Here is a 24,935-nt window from a genome sequence, read left to right on the forward strand (position 1 = left end):
ACCCTAAACCATTTTAAACCGTTTAAACGTCATCTCATCTCAAGTACATACATAGATCAATTACTATGATTACAACATCCACCACACTACAACCATTCTAACAAGGTTTTTATGCAAAGCAAGTAAATGTATAATTTCACCCACGTTATACCATAAATTGTAAAATGCGCATTACCAGTATTAATACAGTTGTTGTACAGTAATACTTATCTATTAAAATTAACTTTAAACAGGCTCAGCCACAGTAAGTAATTTTAAACTAATAACTAATAATTAATATGAGTTAAGCGCTTAATTTTTTAAATAGGAGTTTGAGATGATCTCCTGTATATATTATGTCCTGTATATAAGTTAATTAAAGAGAAATGCCTTTTAATTTAATGGCATTGTGAAATCGTTGATGGCAAAATAAAATAATATGATAAAGATGGGTTCTAATTACTTAATTAAGATAAAAAGTTATTTATTTATTTCTTCTATAGAATTCTACTCCATAGTTTTATGTCAAATAGAATATTCTATGAAACACGGTTAAATAATAATAGAACACAACTATCTTAACTTTGGCCACACCATTTTTATCTATTCATTTTTCCTATCTAGAATGGTTACACAGTTTGTTGTTGTTTATCTAATTATTGTTCTTATCTTATTTGGTTGTAGTTTATACCTTATTTAGTCTATTTATTTATATCTCTCTATTGTTATCTTTCGTGTTTATTTGTTGTGGTTTTGACGAGTTTTGATTATCGAAAAAAATATCACCTCTCCTGTATATAAAAATGAAATTTTTGAAAATGGTAGCGGCGGGTATGTGTGTTTATCTTTTAACTAAAATTTCATTTCATCTATGTCTAAACATTCTCGGTCATTGAATCGGCATCTAATATTAAGATGGATTTGTTAGTATGTGATTATGATGATGAAATTTTCATAATAATGTCACGTCAAATTAATTATCTCTAATCTAATCAATGTAATATATTTCATCATTAATAAAAACTGATCTTATATTAATATTAAACTGCTAAACTGTGGAATTGAATCTGTAGGTTCTTATCTTTACTAATTTCTTATTCATCGTCGCCATACCATTCGACAGGATCTTTCTTAAGATCTTCTCTTAAAATTCGTAAATCTTCATCAAAATAATCGGATTCATCACTTAATTCATCATCTTCTTCATCTAACGGTTCTGCCTCATAAGTATCATCTTTTTCATCTTCTTCATCATCTCCTTCTTCAAATACATATATTACAACTCTCTTTCGATACATATTCAATTCTCTATCATCATCACTATCATAATCCTTAGTTTGATACCGTTTAAATTCAACTTTATCAATGCGTAAATCAACTTGTTCAAGTTTTTCATCTTCACTATTGATAAGGTAATCATCATCATCACTTTCATCTTCTTCCTCAACAATCATAATCTCTTTCAAAATCTCTTCGACATCGGCAACGTCAATATCTTCCACAATCTCTTCCACATCCTCTTCCACATCCTCTTTAACATCCTCTTTAACATCACTTAACCTAACTGGAACCACATCATCATTGAATTTCCATAATTCGTATAATTCACCTCGAATCAATGCAATCGCATGAATAACCCCACAAAGTCCAATTTCTAAAATCGGATTATAATACCATTTGTTAAACATATACAAATTTCCACCTAAGAATGAAATCATAACTATACTAGAATAAACCTTCTTCATCTTAAACAACACATACAATTTTGAAAATTTAATATCAGCAGGTTGATTCTTATAATAATTATACATATCAAACTTCAAACATAATGAAATTAATAAAATGGGTCCTTTTAAATTCGCCGCTTCACGAAAAGTATATGCGTATTTAGACCTTGTTGGATCCATCACTTTATGAGTGTCAGATATTGGAATTAGAATCTTTAATGAAGCTGCAGTGCTTGGTAAATTCAAGGTTGGAATGAAGAAAGTCCGTTTATATATCATCGATAATATAAAAACTCCATAAATACCGAAAATATATTTAAATTGATATAATGGAGGTATAAACTTCGTGGCACGGAATTTGAATGCATTATGGAAGGCATATATGATATGTAAGGTAGTTATAAGATTTCCTATAATCCAATTATAGGAAAAATACTTTGATAAATAATAGACTAATAATGTAGTAGGTAATAGATCTAACCAACGAATATCAAAGTCTAGTCCAAAGGGATTTGGGTCTGCAACATTAGGATCTATTCTCGTTATGGTTATGCTTGGACGATTCAGTACTATCAATCTATATCGAGTCCAAGTTAAATCTTGAACATTTAAAATCCGTAATCCTAATATGAATATTACCTCTAAAGACTTATAAAATACAATTGGTTCGTATGTATTGACCACAATATAAACCATTAGACCAACAGAAATTATTGATCCACAAATTATCATGAATATCTCAAAAGAACTCCGTCCCCGTAATGTACTAGCTATAACATCATCTTGAGATGTTACAGTATCATCATCAAATCGAGTTTCTGCAAATTCAATATATGAAGGTTTATGAATGGTAGCATACACCGACAGGACAATGATAAAGGTATATAACGTAAGTAAAATCAATGATTCAATAACAGGAGACGGAATTGAGGTGGAGAATAATACAGAATTGAAAGAATCAGTAATGGCATTAATCACATAACTTGAAGTATCTTTAACAGCCATTGTTATCTTCTGTTATCTTTTTTTGTGGGGGTTAGATATCACACGATTGAACTCAATTAGTTTGTTCCTTTCTTCTTGAAACAAAATACTTACACCTAGAAGTTAAGCCTTTCTGTCACAATATCAATGAGTTAAAGCTTATCTCAAACAGTATTTTTAACAAGTCAAATCAAACAAGGAATTATGAAGTTTATTTAAAATTTAAAATTTAAAATTTACGTCAAATCAAAATAACTTCGCGTGCGGCTCTATCTTATTTTTGCGCGTATTTTTTAGTATAATTAATTTTAGATTCTACCACTACTATGATTGAAGTTTATAGTTATGTTATTTTGATCTATCAATTGTCTAATCTACTTATAAATCGTGGGAAGTACTACTCTTCTTTATTATCATACAATTCTACGGGATCTTTCTTAAGATCTTCTCTTAAAATTCGTAAATCTTCATCGTAATAATCAGATTCATCACTTAATTCACCATCTTCTTCATCTATCGGTTCTGCCTCATAAGTATCATCTTCTTCATCTTCTTCATCATCTCCTTCTTCAAAGACATATCTCACAACTCTCTTTCTATACATATTCAATTCTCTATCATCATCACTATCATAATCCTTAGTTTGATACCGTTTAAATTCAACTTTATCAATGCGTAAATCAACTTGTTCAAGTTTTTCATCTTCACTATTGATAAGGTAATCATCATCATCACTTTCATCTTCTTCCTCAACCATCATAATCTCTTTCAAAATCTCTTCGACATCGGCAACGTCAATATCTTCCACAATCTCTTCCACATCCTCTTCCACATCCTCTTCCACATCCTCTTTAACATCCTCTTCCACATCCTCTTCCACATCCTCTTTATCATCCTCTTTAACATCACTTACCCTAACTGGAACCACATCATCATTGAACTTCCATAATTCATTTAACTCACCTCGAATTAACGCAATCACATGAATAACCCCACAGAGACCAATTTCTATAATCCGATTATAATATGATTTGTGAAACATATACAAATTTCCACCTAAGAATGAAATCATAACTATACTAGAATAAACCTTCTTCATCTTAAACAAGACATACAATTTTGAAAATTTAATATCAGCAGGTTGATTCTTATAATAATTATACATATCAAACTTTAAACATAATGAAATTAATAAAATTGGGATTTTTAAATTATCCCCTTTAAGTATAAGAGCTCCATAATTTGATACCAGCCTTGATGAACCCAATTCTTTAAAATGGTTTCCATAAATACTTGGTCTAGGAATGTGAATATGCAATGAAGCTGTAGTGCTTGGTAAATTCAAGGTTGGAATGAACAAAATCCGATTATATACCAGCAATAATATAAAAACTCCATAAATACCGAAAACATATTTAAATTGAAATAATTGAGGTAAAAAGCTCCTCTTACGAAATGATGTATTATGGAAAGCAAATATGAGATGTAAGGTAGTTATAAAATTTCCTATAATCCAATTGTTATAGGAAAAATACTTTGATAAATGATACACTAAAAATGTGACAGGTAAAAGATCTAACCATCGAGCATCAAATTCTATCCCAGTAGGAGTTGGGGTTGTATCGTTAGGTTCTATTCTGATTATAGTTGAATAATTATCACCCAATATCAACTTATAACGAGGTAAGATTAAATCATGAATATTTAAAATTCGAACTCCTAATATAAATATGATTTCTAACGATTTATAAAATGTAAAGGGGTTAAATTCAAAATTGAGCATAAAATAAACCATAACTCCAATAGCAATTACTGCTCCACCAATGTATTTAAATTTTTCAAAATAAGTTAAATTCGGATCTGTTATGGTCGTAAGTAGAAGATCATCTTGGATTGATGCTACAGTATCATCATCAAATCGAGTTTCTGCAAATTCAATATATGAAGGTTTATGAATGGTAGCATATACACACAAGACAATGATAAAGGTATATAGCGTAAGTAAAATAAATGATTCAATAATAGGAATTGGAATTGAATTGGAGTATAATACAGAATTAATGTAATCCGTAATGATATTAATCACAGACCTTGAAGTATCTTTAAATGCCATGATACTTCACTCCTTGATTTGTTATCTTTTGTTATCTGTTTTTGTCGATAGATATCACACGATTGAACTCAACTTTCTGTGTTTCTTAAAACAACAAAAGGAGACGAATTTAGTATAAGTTAAACCTTTCTGTCAAAATATAAATGGGTTAAAGCTTATCTCAAAACAATGATATTTAGTGTTTTTAATCAATTCAAATCAAACAAGGAATTATGAAGTTTATTTATAATTTAAAATTTAAAATTTACGAAAATTGCGTGCGGCTCTATGTTATTTTGCGCATATTTTTTAATGGTGGTTACATAGAAGTTACTATGACTAATTTTAAATTTTGCCACCATTGATACGACTGAAGTTTATTTTAATCTATTATTAATCTAATCTAGTTATAAACTGATTAATTGAACTATTTGGTATAATCTAGTCATCATCTGCTTCATCATCTCCTTCTTCTCCTTCAACTTTATCAAATTCACTATACCATTCCACTGGTTCATATGCTACATCTTCTTTTATATATTTCAACTCTTGTAGAATATCACTCACGTCTCCTTGTTCATCCTCTACATCTTCCTCTTCCTCTTCTTCGTCGTCATCTTCATCCTCTCCACCAATCACATAGGTATCATCCTGCTCTTCCTCCTCCTCCTCAAAATCAAATCTCGATCTATACTCATCCAATTCAGTCTCTTCACTATCATAATCTTCAACTTGATATCGTTTAATCTCAACCTTATCAACCCAAGCATCATACTCTTCCAACTCCTCATCCTCACTACCAATATCATAATCAATATCTTCCTCCTCTTCATTGTCCAGAACTTCATCCTTAACAGGACTATACTTACTAAACCCATCATTAAACTCCCATAAATCACTAAATTCCCCTCTATATAACGCCACACTAATAATATTAATAATCATACAGGGAACTAAATATAATAATGCTGGTTGACCCACTTTAAAATAATGTAAATTGATCAACGTAATGATTAATCCAATATTATAACTGATTAAAGTGGTAATGAAATAAATTTTCGACATACCGTATATCACGAATAATTTCGAGTATGTCGATTGCGGAGCGTTGGTGTAATGATTGTAAGTATCGAATTTCAAACATAATGTGATTAATAATCCAGGTAAGATTATATCCCCTAATCCAAGGATGGAGAATTTATCAGGGATATGACTTGGGATAAGGATTTTAATGGGGATTTTAATGGAAGTAGCGACGGTTTCCATTATGGTTGAGAAAAAAACGAAATAAATATCATAAATGAATAATAATCCTAATAAAAGGAATAAATATTTGAATTTTTTCAATTCAACAAGGATTAAAGGTGATCCGAATAAGGAATTGATTGAGTAGATTGAATAGGAGATGGCGATTACATCATTAACGATCCAATTATGATTAAACTTAAGGAATAACGCGTACAATAGAGCCGTCACTGGGGTGATGTATATCCCTCTTAAATCGAACACTAATGACTTCCCATTTGTAGGAGTTGGTTCGATAATGGACAACTTTTCCGTATGGATGTATTGATGAATGGAAGGTTTTGAACTTTGTTTGAAATGTTCAATGAATCCAAGTGGGAACGATGGATCTTCAGAAAGAGTTAATCTAAATCGTGGTAATAATGATTCATCGATATGTAACACTCTCACACTCAAAATAAATAAAATCTCCATGGCTTTATAAATAATGAATGGACTTATCACAAACACGTACTGATATAAGTAATAATTGATATTTTCAATATCGAAATTCCTGATGAGATAATTCAATCCTACTAAACTTATACTAGCCATGATAGGTATGACGATGATTTGAAGTTTATTATAGATGGAATTATCAGTAGAATTGATTTCAAATAATGATTCATATTGGAATTTATTAGCAATGATATGATCATCATCATCCTGATCGAATTTAGATTGACTATCTTTAATGAATTTTGGTTTAGTGATGGTTGAAATTGATCCTATTGAAATTATAAATGTCGATAAGACAATAATGAACAAACCATTGATGAACGCAGGAGGGATTGAAGTGGAATATAATCCATTCGTTATAGATGTTGATATATGACTTAGATAATACTCAGTAGTCTCAGTTATATTGACATTCATCTTGGTTAATAGTTGATTGATTCAACGTCTGGGAGGTTGTTGATTTGATGTTTTTTTGAATATAAATATTTGTCAACTTTTCAGAACTTCAATGCTCAATAATGTATGAACCAGCAATATGAAAGTAGTACACCCAAATTAACTGATAAGTGACCCTAACAGTAGTTAACTTTACAATTTGATATATATACCTCAAATAACATTAATTATGATTAATATAACAATTACGAAGAACCCATTCTTAAGAGTTAAAGTGTATGTGTCGGTTTATGTCATTTTTATATGCAGGTATGTCATATTCTTGGGCTCTAAATCAAAAAATGACATTAATTTTATGACAAACCATTTCATTTCGTATATTTATCATCATTACTGATAATCAACCATATTGTGACTTATAATAAAAACATATCTTATGATGATTAAGGATTATTATTTCGGAGGACACCCACCCCCTGAATGACTTGTTTGATTTGTTGGTATGTGGAGTGAACCTGGTTAAACATGATTCAATGATATCAAAATTGAATCATTCACATTCAATGGGGTGTCAAGTTACAGATGAGGAAGATTATCCAAATATGAATCACGGCTGAGTGATTTAATTGTTTATATGATAAATCATTCAGAGAGAGTCATCCTAAACAAAGTTTATATAATATAATCCGCCGTTATTTGAATAGAGTAATAATAATAATAAGACCTTAATTTAACCGATTCTAATAAATAATAATAATATTATTATTAACCATTAAAAAATCATACTATAAGATAAAAAGGGGTGCATAGGTCATATCTTTACAAAAATCCCACTCGACGACATAATACATATATCAATTGAAGATCATTGTTTATGTTTATGTGTAAGTAATGCAAATTTTTTCAAGATTATAAAAACAAATCTCCTTATTGCAAAAATTAATATGGGTATATTTCCTGTATATAAACCCACTCCTTCCAAATGGCGATTTTGCAAACCAAAAAATCAGCTAACAATTAATTATTTTAATTATTTATTGCTTAATTATGAAGTTGATCCGGGCTTATCCTATTCTATTCCTATCCAATCCTAACTTATCCATTGCATTCCCTATGGCATTTTTTAGAAATCTATCGTCTATCAATTTAATAATATGAAACACAGATGAATGAATGGATGGATGATCTAAAGAATGGGGAACAAGCATGAAACAGAATGGGGTGGGAAATTATATACTATTCCATATGAATATTTATTTTTAATATCAACTCATGTTAATAAAAGTCATCAATGAAAGGATTTATCCGTTCTCCTCTTCTATCTATATATAACTAGGTTAAATAATAGTTATTAGTAGTTAATCGTGTGCTCATTCATTTTTACATTTTGTTGGGGATATATTTTACATGTTATACTGATTAATTATTACAAGTTAGGTGTAATTAGAGGGGAATTTACAGTTTATGCTCATTTAGGATGGATGTTCCATAATCTAATATTTTACAGGTTACCATTTTATCTCTCCACATTTAAACTATTATACTCATAAAGAGTTACTATAGTTATTATTATTAGTATTCAATAATAGAATAGATGAGATTAACTATTTTCTGAGATGTTACAAAACTATAATCAAAGAATGGAAAGCCTCATAAAAAAGGTTATTTGATTTGGATTAACGATGGGTAAGAGAACATTTCTGTCAAAGTATAATATTAAATATATTGTTTATTGATCTAGTTGTAGTTCTAGTAGGAACAAATCTCCACTCTTGGCTATAGCGGTAATTGAAATTAAAATAGTTTTAATTTAATTTCAATTTAACTAAAATAAAAATGGTCCGTTTAAAAATGTTAACTGTAAGAGTTTTTCGTCGATTTGAGGCATCAGTAGCCATATGCTGTTAACTGGAACTATTACTAATTAATTAATTAGTTATGATAGTTAATGATGATAGATGATGATTTAAAAAGCTGGTGATATGCAAATTGATCCGTATGAATTAATTATCATTAAATGTCGATACCACTTATGATGATAACAGTTAAAACAGTATTAACTAGTTGTTCCTAATTGGGAAATTTAACCTTTAAAAAAAATCATTGCACTTTTTCTGGTCATTCTTTTTTTTACAGTTTCTTTTTTTCTTTTTTTGCGTTTGCGTTTGGAACCATTTCTGTTAAAGTGGAAATAATCATCATCATCATTCATCTGGTGTATACTATATACTATACTGTTAAGGTATATACTATTCACTGTATTATTTGTCTTGGATTATCTCGACATTTTTAATTATAAAATTTACTGTTTAATTATATAAATATAAATCAAAATATTATCCTCAACCCTTATTTTTAATTATTATTACTGTTATATTCCTTTTACTCTTCCCCTTTTTATTCTTAATTGTATTATACTATAACTCAACTATTCTACAATTATTTGCATCGTTTATTATTATTATCAAACTCACATTTATTTATGAGCTTTATAAATCTTATACATACTAGTCATTCACATACATACTCATAAATCATAATCAATAATCAATAATATCATCCCATCAACTGTATATTATATCCATTACAATTTATTCATAAACCCATCGTATCATTCATTTCATGAACCTTTAGTCAGTCAAATTACAAAATCAGACCCAAAACCAAACAACTCAACTATCATACTATGGCAAAAGAAGAAGAAGATCCATTATCAAAATGTCCCCACTGTTCAGATACAGTACCTCCCGAAACAACCACCACAACAGTTACTCCTACATCATGTAAATGTCGTTCATCTTCATCCTCTTCGTTATATCATAAAAAATTACATAAACTCTTACGGAAAATAAAATCAAATGATCAATCCACTAAGGATAATTTAAATAATTATTCATTAAATTCATCATCGATAAATATCTTTGAAAGAAGTTTAGAAAATAATAATCCTTTATTATTCAATAATGGTACCAATAATAATACTAATAACATTAATAATAATGGAACCAATAACTCTAATGATAATGGAATTCCCTTACATTATAAATTAGAAAATTTCACTAATCCAATATTAGATATCACTACTGATTATCTTAGTGATCCCAATGTTGATTTTAATGATGTTAAATTGAATTATTATGATGATGATCAACCTCAAGATGGAACCAATAATAATGATTTTCCATCACCTCATAATACTATGAGTACTAATATGGCGGAATATCCCTTTAGAGCAAGATCAAGATCAAGATCAATTATTAGTAATAATCTTTTAAATACTTTAAGTCAATCATCCCAAAATAGTAATTCAAGTAGTAATACCACTAATAATACCGGATCTACTAATGCATCTTCTCAAAAATTATATAGAAGAAATTCATCATTTTCAACCATGTCAAATAGTTCAATGTTATCATCTAAACGTCCATCATTTATAAATTCTTATCGATCAAGACAACAATCATTAGCTACATCTACAACACCATCTCAGGGGAAAGTAACCAATCGTTCCAAAGATTCCGTCGATCCCAGTATTGATTTTTATTCATTTGCCGATATGTTATCTCATGAAGATGAAGAAGAAGAAGCTATACTTGAATCGATTTTGAATCATCATATTAATGATGTGATGATTGATGATGATGATGATGATGATGATGATGATTATGAAGGAGATGAGGAAGAATTCATTAATCAATTAGAAGAAATCCCATCCCAAGAACTTCCAGATGATGAAGAAGAAAATGATGTGGCTGTTGCCCAAGATGATGATGATGAAGATGAAGATGAAGTAGATTCTAAATCTCATCAAATGCCAAGACCAACTAGAACCCATTCTCTCACTTTGGAAGACAAAATCGCCTTGACGAATGCATTACCATTATCCCCCTCCTTGAGAAGATCAAGTTATACAACCATAAGTGTTAAGGATTATATCGGAGTATTATAAAGAAAGTAAGATCTCGTTCCTTAATCATCATCATATACTATTAAATTTTTGTCCGTTTATTACTATGTTATTACTGTTATTACTGTTATTGTTTATTTAATTCTAGCTATTTTTTTATATTAGGATGTTTTTAGGTTAATTCTAGTTTTTAATTTTATGCTTTATTTGATATGTTTTTATATGAAATGTAAATTGTAGTAATGTTAAGTTGAGACTGGTAGCGATACAGAAGTTACCCGTACGACATTATCTCACTCACTCCGACATTATGCGACAAATTATAATTTCTTTTTCGACAAAAAGACACGACACGACAAAATAAAAAAAAAATTTTAACAAAAAAAAATTGTCATCAAAAAAAAAAAAAAAAAAAAAAAAAAAATGAAAACTGCTACCACCAACAACAAAAAGAGTTTTTACAACAAATTGACTTTCTAATTCATCAACTCAACTCAAATCATCCATCAATTGATACCATAAGCATAGTACTACACCTATCATATCCTATCAATCCATCCATCGAACGAACAATCCAAGTCAACCGCCATTCAAAATCAACCGCCCCCATCCAAAATCAATCCATTCCAATCCACAAACTCAAACTCAAATCCATCCAGCCCATCCCATCCCCCAATCAATCAATCAATCAATCAATCAATTCATCTCCTTAATTGTAATCAATCAATCAATCAATCTAAACCACGTCATTTAACTCATCCCTCATCCGTTAAATCACTTCAATTAATCTAATTCATTCATTACATTAATTCATCATCATTATTCATATAGATCCAATCTTTAATTTGATCTATTAAAAATTCAATTTTACAAATCCCAATAATTTTCTTTAGATATAAAGAAAATCATTAATCCTTCTCATCATATATCATATCATCTGATCTATTCCCTCCTCCTCCTCCCCCTAATCTAGTGTATATAATTCTCCACCATGACTGAATCTTTATTCGATACTAATTTCTCAGAACCAACTGAAAAAGATCAATCAGCTTCCACCACTGAATCAACCACCACTGAATCAGCTCCTGCCGCCGCCGCTACTTCTACTTCCACCACTGAAGAATCATCTGATGTTAAAGAATCATCCAATGATGAATCAAACCAAACTCATGATGAATCATCAGGTGAAATCTCAACCACCACTTTACCATCTTTACATGATAAATCAAAAGCTTCAACTTTAATAAACTTTAGAGTTTTGGTATCTGCCAAAGAATCCGGTTGTTTAATTGGTCAAAATGGTAAAGTTATTGATTCCATTAGAGCTGAAACTAATACTAAAGCTGGTATTTCAAGATTATTACCTGGTTCTCATGAAAGAATTTTAACTGTAAGTGGTACTTTAGATGATTGTTCAAAAGCTTTAAGTTTTTTCGCTCAAGCTTTATGTGATTCAACTATTGAAAATTATAATTATTTCCCTTTAAAACAATTAAGTTCAACTCCATGTATTGAACATGAATCAACTATTTTAAGATTATTAATTCCAAATAGTCAAATGGGGACTTTAATTGGTTCAAAAGGGTTAAGAATTCAACAAATTCAATCAAATTATAATATATCCATGATTGCTTCAAAATCTTTCTTACCTGGTTCAAATGAAAGATTAGTTGAATTACAAGGTACCGTAAATAATTTATATGATTCTTTAAGAATTATTTCAAGATGTTTAATTGAAGATTTTTCTTCAATGACTGGCACTAATTATTATATTCCAAGAGGTCATTCTAATACTAGTAGTGGAAGTAACTACTCTTCTAATGGTGGTTCTAATAATGGTAATGGTACTAGTAATAGACATTCCAATGGATCAACTTCCTTATCATCATCAACTTCCAACAATAGTAATAATAATAATAATAATAATAGTAATAGCACTCATAATAGTAATAATAATAATAATAATAATAATAATGGAAAGAGACCTCATCTTACTACTACTTCAATTAGTTTCCCAAATGATATAGTTGGAGCTTTAATTGGTAAAAATGGTTCAAGAATTCAAGGAGTTCGTAAAGTTAGTGGTGCAACTATTGGAATTAGCGAAGAAGTTGAAGGTAAAGGAGAAAGAATCTTTACTATTGCTGGAACTTCTCATGCTGTTGAAAAAGCTAAAGAATTATTATATCATAATTTAGAAAGAGAAGAACAAAGAAGAAATGAAACTGGTGAAAAGTAATCATCTTTTCTCATCCTTCCAACTCAATTTATATATATATATTTTTATTCTTTGTTAATTATTATTTCTGTTGTTGAATCTTGTTATTATTTTATTGCTTTCAACTTGTCTTGTCTAATGCCCCAAATGATACTTGTTTAGTTTTTTATCAAATCCTTTTATAGTTTGTTTTTATCTTTTATTACTCTCTTTTTATATCTCTCCTCTAAATATGTTGTTTTATTACAGTATTAGTATTATTATTATAATCTTTTTTATCCTAATTATTATTATTTCGTTTTATAGTTAATATATATATCTATTATTAAAATTTACAAGTTTTAACCACTAATTCAACTAATTCACCTAAATATTTCTCATCAACTTTATCAAATCCTCCTAATTTTAAACAATCAAGATCCAATACTCCTAAAACCTTATCATCTTTAACAATCGGAACCACGATTTCACTTTTAGTTTCACCATCACAAGCGATATGACCCGGGAATTCCTCAACATCAGGTACTAATTGAGTTAATTTACTACTAGCAGCAGTACCACAAACACCCTTACCAATCTTAATGATTTGACAAGCAACTTTCCCTTGAAATGGTCCTAAGATCAATTCATTATCATCTTCCGGATTAAGCACATAGAACCCTGACCAATTCACCGGAATATCAAGAGAATGATATCCATACCATAATAATGATGATAAATTGGAAAGATTGGTGATCCAATTGGTAGTATCTTGAGCTAACGCTTCATAGGAGAGAAGGATATGTTGTAACGTTTCTTCCTTTGTGAGTTGTCCACTTTGTAAGTTGGTATAATCTGCGTGATGTTTCCCGTCTTCTCCCATAGTTGTAGTGTAGGTGGTTGTATTGAATTGGTTGAACTTTTGCTTGATGATGATTAATTTTGGTTGTAAATATTTTTTTGGTTGATGTAAAAAACAAATTGTGGATGTCAACTCCTCAAATCATCATCATTTATTTATTTACAGCCAAATCAAATCAGACAGCACTATAATCAATCCATCAATTGACTATTAGGAAACCCATATCATAGATAGAAGAACACGTATCATGACGAAGGAGGCGGTATGGATCGGAATCAAATAATACATTCATCCCTCCCTACAAGATTTAATCATTTCTTACAATCAAGAGGGATAAAAAGAATAGAATATAAAGATGATGATAATGATAATGTTACCACATCAACTCATATCAATCATATCATCCATAATGATCAGTCTAATGAGGATTTACATATAAATATGATCCCAGCTGTGGGGGAAGTGGATGAGGTTGAAAGATTGGGTAATGTTCTAACGGCTGCTATTGATCGATTTCATAATCGATTTCAAATGATTCATGAAGATTTAGAAATATCAATTGATGAGAATGTTCATAATGATGATTTGAATGAAGGTGGAAGAGATCAACCTCAATTCCAATCAGGATTGGAATATGATGATGAGGATGAGGAAGAGGAGGATGACGATGATGATGAGGACGATATTGATGATGAAGATATTTTAGGTCTATATAATGATGAATTATATCAATCACCAAATAATCGACATCCAGTCGATGCTGATTTATTTTATAACGACAGAAGAAATACAACTGATGATGATAAAGATGATAAAGATGATACAAATGATCATATTCGTAATGTCGATAAAGATTATCATTACGTTCGAATCATTCAACCTAATCCATCACGAAATCAATCATCAATTCGAAGAAGAAGATCATCCTCAAGTTCAACCTCAGGGAAATATCCCATAAACAGTCAAAATGCATATCATAACTGGGAAAGACATTCCCCATCAACAATAGTTTCTACTACAGACCAATCTGATTCATCACCTCGTTTTCCTGATCAATTCAATTCATTCGATCCATTCTCATTACTTATCAATAACTCATTATTATCTCAACAATTCAAAGACTCCCTACATTTGAAATCAATCGGTACAGAATCATTATTTCAAATTCAATCTCTAAAGACATATAAAAATAATCTATCCACTATAATAAGAAACCCTCATACTAATGAAGATTATTTAATTATTGGATATAATTCAGATATATTAGTATATGATTTTAATTCAACTACAAATTTACCTTATAAGATCCCCTTGTTCAAATTCGATACTAAACCGCCATTCACAACCACTACGGATAGATTGATTTCTACATGGCCTTATTTCCCTCATACCGTTAATTTCATTACTAAATTTGATGATTTTATTGGATCACAGGGGATTGTTTGTGTATGTTGTGATGATGGGATTTTATATATATATGATATCGAATCAATCATTACTAAAGCTAATGAATTTAAATTGAAAAGACCTCAACAATTTCAAGATCCAGCTACTATCCCATCCAATAAAATCCATTTTAAACCTCGATTTAAAGTACGATTAGATGCATCTATTTGGGGATTGGATTTCAAACATTACAATGGTAGCTATAATGTATTCATCATATCGGATAATTCTCAAAGTTTAACTTTATTATATTATGATGAATTCGATCAACGGTTTTATAATGTTAAATCTCATCAATTATTACATAACATCCCTGAATGTTCCATAATCCTGGTTAATATCAATCATGACACAGGGACTCATGACGTTAAAGTTTCATGTGGATCAATATCAGGAGAATTGATTATATTCCAATTTAAATTCAAGTTGATTCATGGTCCTGTAAATATTCATGAATGGGAATTTTATAAAGATCAAGAATATCATTATGTTGATAAAGCGATTGAACAATTAGAAAATCGAAATAATATAAATTTCAATAATGCAAATATCATTAATATTTCAAGTTCGAAATTCAATCGAGTTAAATTTAATAATCCTACTGTGATTGTTCGAACGGTGTTAAATGAATATTGTTGGACTACCAAAGTGATTAATTCAAAGTATTTCAAATTGGTTAATTCAATTAATGAATTGACGGGAGATTTCACTATAAATTCAAATGAAAAATGTTTTGATATAATTAATGAATCTAAAATCTTAAATCTCGAATTCGATCCTGTTAAATCATCTCATTTAGGGTTAGCTTCAAATTGGCAACATTTTGAATGTAAGACAATTAATTTATCAAAATTATCTCATTCAACTATGACTTTACCTCCATCTTCACCTCATTCTCATACTCTAGATTCATCAATCCTAGCCACTTTAGATGATGAATATAAACGAATTCATAAAGGCGTACTATCTCAATATACCCATATGAAAGGTAGACCATTACAAAAATCAATCAATAAGAAATCATATTTATTAGATGTTTCTCAAGATTTACAATCATTTGATATGTTAGTAGTATCTACAGGGAAAAAATTAGGATTGTTCCGAACTGATACTTTATTCTGTAGTTGTTCAACAAAGACCATGTTTGATTTATCAATTCCATCCAATGATCAATCGAAACCGGCCAATCGAATCTCCATTACTCAAATCATACCTCAATTACAATGTGTGGTAGCGATATCCCAATTAGGTCTTGTATCAATCATGAGATTATGTCAATATCGAGGATTATACGCCATGAGACAAGAATTCGTCTTCCCTAATGCCTTCATCTTGGCATTTTCAAATTATGGTGGACATCGTACTATAGCGGGTTTTTCAATTCGGGATAAATCAAGTTCACCACAATATCCTCGATTTTTATTATATATAATCTATACGGATGGATTCATATTGACTTATGAATTAAGTTTAAATGATAATAATGATGATTTATTAGTTAATTGTTTATAGTTATAGTTATGAATTTTATGAATTTACGATTACCCAATTAGGAAGTCTAGAAAAGAATTTGTGAAGTGGCGCGTTTTTGTGTCATTCATTTTACTAAAGAAAAACCAAAACAAACAGGGGAAAGAGTATCAGCTTAAACACACATACACATACCCTTTGAACAACCAAACCCTTGATAACCAACCAAGCTGATCGATCGAAAGAGTAAGTGATACTGCTCTGTGAATAGAATAGAAAATAAGGGGTGAGAAAACAGGATCATCATGGACTTGTTGAATCTAGGGTCTCAGTCAAGAAAGACTGGTATCAGACCACGACAAAATTTAAGAAAGGATCAATATGATATGGAAGATATAGATGAATTCTTCTCTGATGAAGATGATCTCACTGTCGCCAGACCATCTACAACCACTAAGAAAGCATTACAATCATCATTAACTCCTAAGGATAACTTCAATAATGTAGCTAAGAAGTTGAATTTCGATAGTCAGGGTGAATCATTTAGTTTATCACCAATTTCAATCACATCAAAATTCTCTACTACATCAGTTAAACTGAAGAATAAGAAGTCTCCATTACGATCCCCCTTACCAGAACATAATAAAGCTTTATCAAGTCATAATAAAAAACATGAAAAACTGAAATTATTTATCGATGAGGGTACTGATGATTTTAATTCTCAAAATGATGATGATGAGTTTGATTATGGAGATAATTTTAATGATGATGATTATGAAAGTCAAGGTGTGGCTATACCTCCAGCTCCTGCTCCTGCCATGAGTTTATCTCCTGTGGATATATCTCCTGTACAGAGGAAAGTCACTAAGAATAATAATAATAATAATAATAATAATACTAAAGCATCATCGAGGGCTGCATCAGCTTTTACAAAACGATTAGCATTGGGTAAATCATCTAAATCTAAACGAAAACCAGTAGTGGAAGAAGAGGAAGAACAAGAACCAATTGAAATAGATCAAGATCTAGTAGATGATGAAAATACTAGTGAACTAATATCCCCACCACCTACCAATAAAAGAAAACCAAGACAGCCAAGAACTAGCTTCGCTGTCGAAGTACCGTCTCAACAACCAACCATTTTTAAACCTTCTCCATTACCTTCACCTCCACCGGATGGATTAAGAAGATCAAAAAGAGTTAAAGTGGCTCCTATTGCATATTGGAGAAATGAAAGAATCGTTTATAGTAGAGCTGATGAAACTGAAGGTGATCCAGATACAACTTTAGCTACTGATATAAGGAAAGTACCATTACAAATCATTAAAGAAATAGTTCAAATGCCTGAACTCCCCAATGGTATAAGAAGTCGGGCAAAACGATCAAGACTGAGATCAAGAACCACTCCACCAAAACTGAGAAAATCAACTACTAAACCAGTATATGATTATGAATCGGATCCTGAAATAGCAGGGTCAGAATGGTTTACTAAAAAGGAATTGGAATTGAATGTATTTCAAAATGATCAAGCTATAAAACAAACCGTGGCATATGCTCCTGATGGAGGAAATTTTGAAGAATCAAGTAAAATATCAAATAATGATGGTACGACACTGTTTGATAAATTCAAAATAGCATCATTATTTGCTGATAAATCAGCAACCAGTGCTGCAGGATTATTACATTTCCCTTTGGAAGGATCAAAACAATTTCGAAATTCAGGACCTTATAATTATTATTTCCATGTGGTAAGAGGTTTGATTGAAGTTACATTGAATGAAACTACCTTTGTCGTAACTAAAGGTTGTTCATTTGAAGTTCCAACTCGTAATTCCTATGGATTTAAAAATATCGGTCAAGATGTAGCTCGATTATTCTTTGTTCAAACTAAAAGTCCCGAACTTGAAAATGAAAGTGGAGAAGAAATAAATGATGATGATGATTGGGATGGAGAATAATCAAACTACTACGAATGATACCCTCCCATACACACAACTGTACTATAACTTGTAAGACTAGGCATATAATTATATAGAAATATAAGAAGTATTTATTTTTTTTTTTATTATTATCATTTGTTTGTTAAAATTAACGTATATTGCTGTATTTTTTTTATTTGAATCTACTACTATACAAGGGAAAGGAGGATGTTATTATTCTATTCTTTCATTTCTTTAATCAAATTTTGTAACGGTTGAATCATCACCATTATAATATGCCACAAGTTTTATTTTAAATTCAGATGCAGCTACTCCAAATTGTTTTAAAATCAAAGCTTGAGTAACATTCAAAGTATCACCTTTTTTACAAACATCAAAAGCTTCATTCAAAGTAATCTTACCTGACTTTATCTTAGTTGGAATCTTATATTTATTTCTTAAGGTTTCTTCTAAAGTATGAGACATTGGAATATCTTCTTCTTCAGCAACTTGTCCACCTCTGGAATAAACAGTACCAGCAGGGATAGTAAAATCAATAGGAGACTTGGAATTGGCTCTGGAATAATCTTGTTTGGAATAAGCATTGAAATAAGCTTCAACAACTTCTTTGGTTTCATTAGTGAATAATAATCCTGGTAATCCAGTACAAGCTCTAGATAATTTATGTAAATTATCCTTATATTCTTCAGCAGGAGTATCCCCTAAAGCCTTTTCCAATACTCTTCTCTTACCTAAGATCAATTTAGATCCAACCCAATCAGATCTTAAATCTTGTAATACTGGAGTTCTAACATCATCTAATTGTAATACCCAAACGTATGTATATTCATCTAAAGCTGATCTCACTTCATCAAAGATTCTGGTCTTGTTTTCCTTTCCCTTCTTATCGGTTTGGGCTAAGGTCACCAACTTGGAACGTCTTGATCTAGGCATGTTTTATATGTGGTTTATATGGTTATAGATCTAAATAGTTAAATAGGAATTTTCAATTTTTTAAAGTGAGATGAAGCTCATCCTGAAAAAAAAAAATTATTGTGCTAATATATTATATACAGGATTATCTGTTTGGTAGCGTTAGTATATGGAGGGTATATGTCTATAAAATTCCTTATATATATTTATATATATATTATTTAATAAAATCCATTATTTGAGGAGGATCTAAGGTTCTGGAATCAAAAGCAACCATTTCATTCACTTGTTCATAAATATCATTAATATAACTTGTTAATAATTCAACTTGAGTAGCAGAAGGAATTTGATTTGATTTTAAAAATACTTCATTTATAACTAAATATAAATCCACCAATTTATAAGTAAAACTAAACATATTGGTCTTGGATCGACTATTAATGGATGATTGTTCCATTATTTCATTATCATTATTAATAATAGCTTTAATATGTTTGACATTTTCATGAATGGTTTGGATCAACTTATATCCACAACAATCAATTTTACTTTCAAATGATCTGGTAGTATTAAATTCTTCAATTATAACATTATTATTAAGACACATATAATAACAAATACATTCTAATGCCACAAATTGTTTCTTAAATTCAATTTCTCCAGTATTAAATAATTGATTCACCAAGGGAAGAAAACTTACTTTAAATGATTTTAAATTAAGACAACACACAATCGATAATAAACTATTATAAATAACATCTTTTAATGGTTCATTAACTTCAATGATTTCAAATAATAATGATAAACATCTCGTTAAATCTTCAGCTCTAATAATAGCTGATGAAGCATCATATATAGAAATAAAATCTCTTAATAATAAAACTAAATGTTGAATAACTTTAGAATTATTTTGATATTTAATATTATCTAATATTTCAACAAATCTTATAAAACTCTTATCAACAAATTGATGATAAATTTGAATTAATTTAATAATATTTGCATCAGCTCCATTATATTCATTAGTAATGAAAAATCTTAATTCTCCAATAAATTTAATTTGATTCATTTCATTATTACCCGGTATATTTAATACAAATAATTTATTACATCTAGCTTCAATGATTTCTATAGTGATAGATTTAGCATCTAAAAAGGCTTGTTGGATGTCAATATGTAAATTCATAGACAGATAATCATCAATAGTAGTAATGAAATAATCATCAAATGTATCTCGAATTGTCGTCTCATCACTTAATAAATCAAGGATTTGACGTCCAAGAACAAATTTATCAATGGAATTAGATACTTTTGATATCTTTGTACTAATAGATGACCCTCTTCGTTTAGAAAACTTTTCATAAACAGTATTAATAGATTCTTCATATTCTGCATTATCTATTTTTAATCCATCTTCCACTATTTTAATTGAATTTATTGATCCTCCTGATGCTGAATATCGATTTAAAACTTGAATTTGAGTTACTTTGGTTTGAGGAATAGTAGGTAATGGTATAGGAGGACGTACTAATCTATGACTTGAACTAGTCTGTGGTTTAGAAATATCATCAACATTAGCTTTTGAACTCTTTAATTCAAATGGATTTTGAATAATATCAATAGTACTATTATTAATATGTTTAAAACTTAAATTTTGCTTTTGACTTGTATTTAATATTCTTCTAGTTTGATCATTCTTCAATACAGTTTTCAACTCTTCTGATAATTTAATATTAGTATGAGGTAGCAAGAAAACATGAGGTGTAATATCTGTCAGATTGGTATAAGTGGGTATCACTGATCTTGATGGAGTAATTTGAGTTGTAATTTGAGGTAGAAGTGGAGTTGATGAATTTATTTCTTCAAAAGTATTATTTACATCAATTGAATTAAGATAAGGTCGACCATTCTGATCAACACTAATATTAACTGGTGTTTGAGTTAAGGGAGAAGTAGGATGTTGAAAGTAATTAGGAATAGGACATTGATTTGAATTTATCCGATTATTATCAATTAAAGGAGCATCTTCTGCATTACTTGTAGGATATTGAAAGTAATTAGGAATAGGAGATTGATTTGAATTTATCCGATGACTATCAATTAAAGGAGCATCGTCCCTATGGGAAGTGGGTTGTAGAAAAGGGTTTGGAATTGGACATTGTTCAGGAGAGGAGATCTGATTCTGTTCATTATCTTTTATTGGAGCTTCATCTGTATTACAAGTTAATGGTTTGAATGCGTCAAACTGAGGACTTAAAACTTGATCTAAGCTTTGTTGAATAGGAGTGAATTGATTCTTATTTACTATTACACTTACAGAACCAATATTTTCATTATTTGGTGTTATGATTGCCTCTTTAATGACGACCCTTTCATTAGCTTGATTTGGTGTAAAAAATGAACGAATCCATAAAAGTCTCATTATCATTAAAACTAGAGCACAAATTAATACATCCAATGCCATCGAAATAGGTATATGAACCTTTGATCTATCAATTTGATAAAAATCTGATATGAAATCTAATATTTGATCCCACCATTGTTCAAATTCATAACCACCATCACCACCACTATTTTCAGTGGAAAAGTATCCATCGAAAGAATCTTTTATATCTATTATAGTATCAGTAACATTCTTGACGGTTGAATCTAAAGTCAATCTAGTAGATGATGAAATATCACTTGAACTTAAAGTGTGTGGAAATATGATATCAGCGGTTAATTTAAGATATGAAGTTGCATATTCAAGAAGCACTCTCAAAAATGTGAATAACCAATGCATATTTCCTTATGACACCACTCTCTCTGATACCATTAAACACGTTGAATAAGGATTGGAAGGAAAAGTAAATAGTATCAAAACACCAAAAGAATATGTTTCTGATCTCTCCCTTTAATTAATTTTAAAGTTGCAAATTAAAAGTTTGGCCTGTGAAGAAAAAAAAATCTTTTTGTGTAGGGATGATTTAAATTAAAAAAATACTATTAGGTTTCACAATTGTTATAACTATGGTAGTAGTATCATATATAGTATATGAGTTGTGTAAGATAGTATAGAATATTCTATCCATGTAGTCTTGGTATAAAGGGTCTATTATTATTTATTGTACAGTTTATATAAGAATATTGGTAACAAGACATTTCCCTTATCTAGGCTAAACATTGAATTTCTATCTATTACATCATAACTTCTATAAAGACCATATGAAGATAGGTTATTCTACTACATCTTTGGGTAACTCTCTTTTAGTATAGTGTGACTATAACAACTGGGCAATTGAATACTTTTTCTGTTCCCCTCGCTAATCATAGTAAGAGATTGCTCGCATATAACCCATCATACATGAAAGAGGTTGCAAATCTAACCATAAATGTTTGCAACTCAACCATTCATGATCATCCGTAAACGTTTCACCTTGGAACAACTTACCAAATTATCTATATACACAAAACATAACCTAATTCACTTGGCTCTTAATTCAAAATTTAAATGGTTCCAAGACTTTTTAACTGAAAAAGTATATTTGTGCCTCACGTTTATAAATATAATTTCAAGATTTAAATACCATCCATCTTGTTCATATCTTGAAAGTGTATTTAAAATAATTACAAACAATTACAACCTTCAATGGATATTTGGAACTTATACTTGGCCATCTTCATTGGTCAATTGGTTCTTCGAGCCGTTAATTGGTATGTCCCTACTGAATTCAATGGGGCCACATGTGCTTATATTAAGAATGATGATACTAAAAGTAAAAAGGTTGGAAATATAAACATTGCCGTTGAATACTTAACCCTTAAAGATAAATCAGATAGTTTAGAGTTGGATCTCCCTGTATTGATCTTTAAGTATACTGACCGTACCAATTTCACAAACATTCCAACCTTAGATGAGTTTAGAAAGCATTATCATACCCCAGATGTTAAATTTAATGAAGATTTAATTAACTTTAATGATAATAAATTCAACTTACATCTTGTTGAAGATGAAATTTTAAATGAAAATCATATCCTTAATGATCATCTTCATTATAATCCTCAATTGACCCAAACTTCCGTCATTAATTTCAAAGTTAAAAGATCAGGTTTATATTGTGCTTATGTGGCCGTACCTCCCAATGCTAAAAATGTTGAATTATCAACTCATTTCGAGAACTCATACGGTCAATTAAGTTATTATCAATACTTACATTCTAATCTCCTAATCTACTTTACCATTGTGGGAGGTATCATAACTATCTATTTAAATCTTTATATTCAAAAATTTAAAACTAAAGGGGAAGGCATACTTGATAGAAAATCAATTTCACTGATTTCAAATAGTATCGTATATCTTTTCACCTGGAAAGTATTATTTGACTTTATCTTAATATTTGCCTTGAATTATCTAAATGATAGTTCTGAAAATAATTCCAATAGTTTATCAATTTATGGTGGATCCTTAGATAATTTAATCACAAATGCAATTGTATTACTGGCTTGGGGATATGGAATCATTACAAATAAAACGGATGACACTAAAGATCGACTTCATTCATTGGTCATGGTTCTGCTGATGTTACTTGTCATTACTGCATTTGTGGCTGATGATTATGTTAATTTCCCTGCTCATTTCACTTCAAAACAATATTTGGAACTCATTTACTCATTATCTTTTGCTATAAAGGAACTCATACCAGCATTATCTATCATCCTCATTCCAATTGGTTTCTACAAAACTCAAAAGGCAATGGTTGATAAAAAAGATACTCAATATTTGAACCCGCTCAAGTATTCATTACTCTTCTTACTTATTTCCCCATTCATAGTCACCAGTATAACAAGTTTAATATTCAACGTTGATTACATTCAACTCTGGTTATTCAACAGCACTTATGATCTTGTCTCATCCATCAACAGTTTAAAGATTGTTTTCTTTGATGTTTTGGATCCAACTGTATCAGAAATATCAAGATTAGATCCAAATCTTAATTTAGCCAGTATTTGGAGTCAATATTTAACTCTTTATGCTAATGTTATTTTCTTATTTTTCATTTGGGTTAAAGATAATAAAGGATTATTAAATGACCCTGTCAAAGTTAAAACTTCATAGAAAGTTCCATAATTTAATAACGACCCCAAATTAGTTTTATGTTTATGTAAGTTTATATATGGTTAATTATCATTATGAATATTATTTGTTTTGATCTTTTCTATAATATTCGAAGTATTATCATAGATCATGCCATATCCAACAATTAAACTTAAATGGCATCTGTTAACAATAGACTTCTAATA

General features: G+C 29.8%; 11 protein-coding genes across 11 annotated transcripts; 5 read left to right on the top strand and 6 right to left on the bottom strand. All coding sequences in view use genetic code 12, as the record gives it.

Annotated features, from left to right (window-relative positions):
* Nucleotides 1-1,073: 1,073 nt before the first annotated feature.
* On the bottom strand, nucleotides 1,074-2,711 carry DFJ63DRAFT_313841 (uncharacterized protein; the record flags this gene model as incomplete). Its single annotated transcript, XM_064906244.1, has 1 exon — nucleotides 1,074-2,711. One exon carries the CDS (start codon nucleotides 2,709-2,711, stop codon nucleotides 1,074-1,076), a length of 1,638 nt encoding a protein of 545 aa, XP_064762061.1.
* A 188-nt stretch (nucleotides 2,712-2,899) lies between these two features.
* On the bottom strand, nucleotides 2,900-5,013 carry DFJ63DRAFT_170691 (uncharacterized protein). Its single transcript, XM_064903727.1, has one exon. The coding sequence runs from the start codon at nucleotides 4,801-4,803 to the stop codon at nucleotides 3,088-3,090; it is 1,716 nt and encodes a 571-aa protein (XP_064762062.1). The 5' UTR covers nucleotides 4,804-5,013; the 3' UTR covers nucleotides 2,900-3,087.
* Nucleotides 5,014-5,223: 210 nt separating this feature from the next.
* Nucleotides 5,224-6,942, bottom strand: DFJ63DRAFT_336022 (signal peptide peptidase-domain-containing protein; the record flags this gene model as incomplete). Its single annotated transcript, XM_064908304.1, has 1 exon — nucleotides 5,224-6,942. The coding sequence occupies one exon, from the start codon at nucleotides 6,940-6,942 to the stop codon at nucleotides 5,224-5,226; it is 1,719 nt and encodes a 572-aa protein (XP_064762063.1).
* A 2,665-nt stretch (nucleotides 6,943-9,607) lies between these two features.
* DFJ63DRAFT_336023 (uncharacterized protein) lies at nucleotides 9,608-10,870 on the top strand (the record flags this gene model as incomplete). The annotated part of the gene is made up of 1 exon (XM_064908305.1): nucleotides 9,608-10,870. The coding sequence occupies one exon, from the start codon at nucleotides 9,608-9,610 to the stop codon at nucleotides 10,868-10,870; it is 1,263 nt and encodes a 420-aa protein (XP_064762064.1).
* Nucleotides 10,871-11,819: 949 nt separating this feature from the next.
* On the top strand, nucleotides 11,820-13,323 carry DFJ63DRAFT_330253 (uncharacterized protein; the record flags this gene model as incomplete). The annotated part of the gene is made up of 1 exon (XM_064907644.1): nucleotides 11,820-13,323. The coding sequence occupies one exon, from the start codon at nucleotides 11,820-11,822 to the stop codon at nucleotides 13,065-13,067; it is 1,248 nt and encodes a 415-aa protein (XP_064762065.1). The 3' UTR covers nucleotides 13,068-13,323.
* On the bottom strand, nucleotides 13,324-13,954 carry DFJ63DRAFT_319528 (L-methionine (R)-S-oxide reductase). Its single transcript, XM_064907071.1, has one exon. The coding sequence runs from the start codon at nucleotides 13,906-13,908 to the stop codon at nucleotides 13,372-13,374; it is 537 nt and encodes a 178-aa protein (XP_064762066.1). The 5' UTR covers nucleotides 13,909-13,954; the 3' UTR covers nucleotides 13,324-13,371.
* A 374-nt stretch (nucleotides 13,955-14,328) lies between these two features.
* DFJ63DRAFT_313847 (uncharacterized protein) lies at nucleotides 14,329-16,845 on the top strand (the record flags this gene model as incomplete). Its single annotated transcript, XM_064906245.1, has 1 exon — nucleotides 14,329-16,845. One exon carries the CDS (start codon nucleotides 14,329-14,331, stop codon nucleotides 16,843-16,845), a length of 2,517 nt encoding a protein of 838 aa, XP_064762067.1.
* A 131-nt stretch (nucleotides 16,846-16,976) lies between these two features.
* MIF2 (Mif2p) lies at nucleotides 16,977-18,873 on the top strand. The gene has a single exon (XM_064903717.1). It carries the CDS (start codon nucleotides 17,109-17,111, stop codon nucleotides 18,759-18,761), a length of 1,653 nt encoding a protein of 550 aa, XP_064762068.1. The 5' UTR covers nucleotides 16,977-17,108; the 3' UTR covers nucleotides 18,762-18,873.
* A 1-nt stretch (nucleotide 18,874) lies between these two features.
* Nucleotides 18,875-19,774, bottom strand: MRT4 (Mrt4p). Its single transcript, XM_064903716.1, has one exon. It carries the CDS (start codon nucleotides 19,674-19,676, stop codon nucleotides 18,978-18,980), a length of 699 nt encoding a protein of 232 aa, XP_064762069.1. The 5' UTR covers nucleotides 19,677-19,774; the 3' UTR covers nucleotides 18,875-18,977.
* Nucleotides 19,775-19,872: 98 nt separating this feature from the next.
* Nucleotides 19,873-22,884, bottom strand: DFJ63DRAFT_336029 (uncharacterized protein; the record flags this gene model as incomplete). The annotated part of the gene is made up of 2 exons (XM_064908306.1): nucleotides 19,873-22,342; nucleotides 22,880-22,884. 2 exons carry the CDS (start codon nucleotides 22,882-22,884, stop codon nucleotides 19,873-19,875), a joined length of 2,475 nt encoding a protein of 824 aa, XP_064762070.1.
* A 399-nt stretch (nucleotides 22,885-23,283) lies between these two features.
* On the top strand, nucleotides 23,284-24,750 carry DFJ63DRAFT_313851 (uncharacterized protein; the record flags this gene model as incomplete). Its single annotated transcript, XM_064906246.1, has 1 exon — nucleotides 23,284-24,750. One exon carries the CDS (start codon nucleotides 23,284-23,286, stop codon nucleotides 24,748-24,750), a length of 1,467 nt encoding a protein of 488 aa, XP_064762071.1.
* Between the last annotated feature and the right edge of the window lie 185 nt (nucleotides 24,751-24,935).

This window comes from Scheffersomyces coipomensis (assembly GCF_036884675.1).
Source record: "Scheffersomyces coipomensis strain NRRL Y-17651 chromosome Unknown DFJ63scaffold_4, whole genome shotgun sequence".
NCBI lineage: Eukaryota > Fungi > Ascomycota > Pichiomycetes > Serinales > Debaryomycetaceae > Scheffersomyces > Scheffersomyces coipomensis.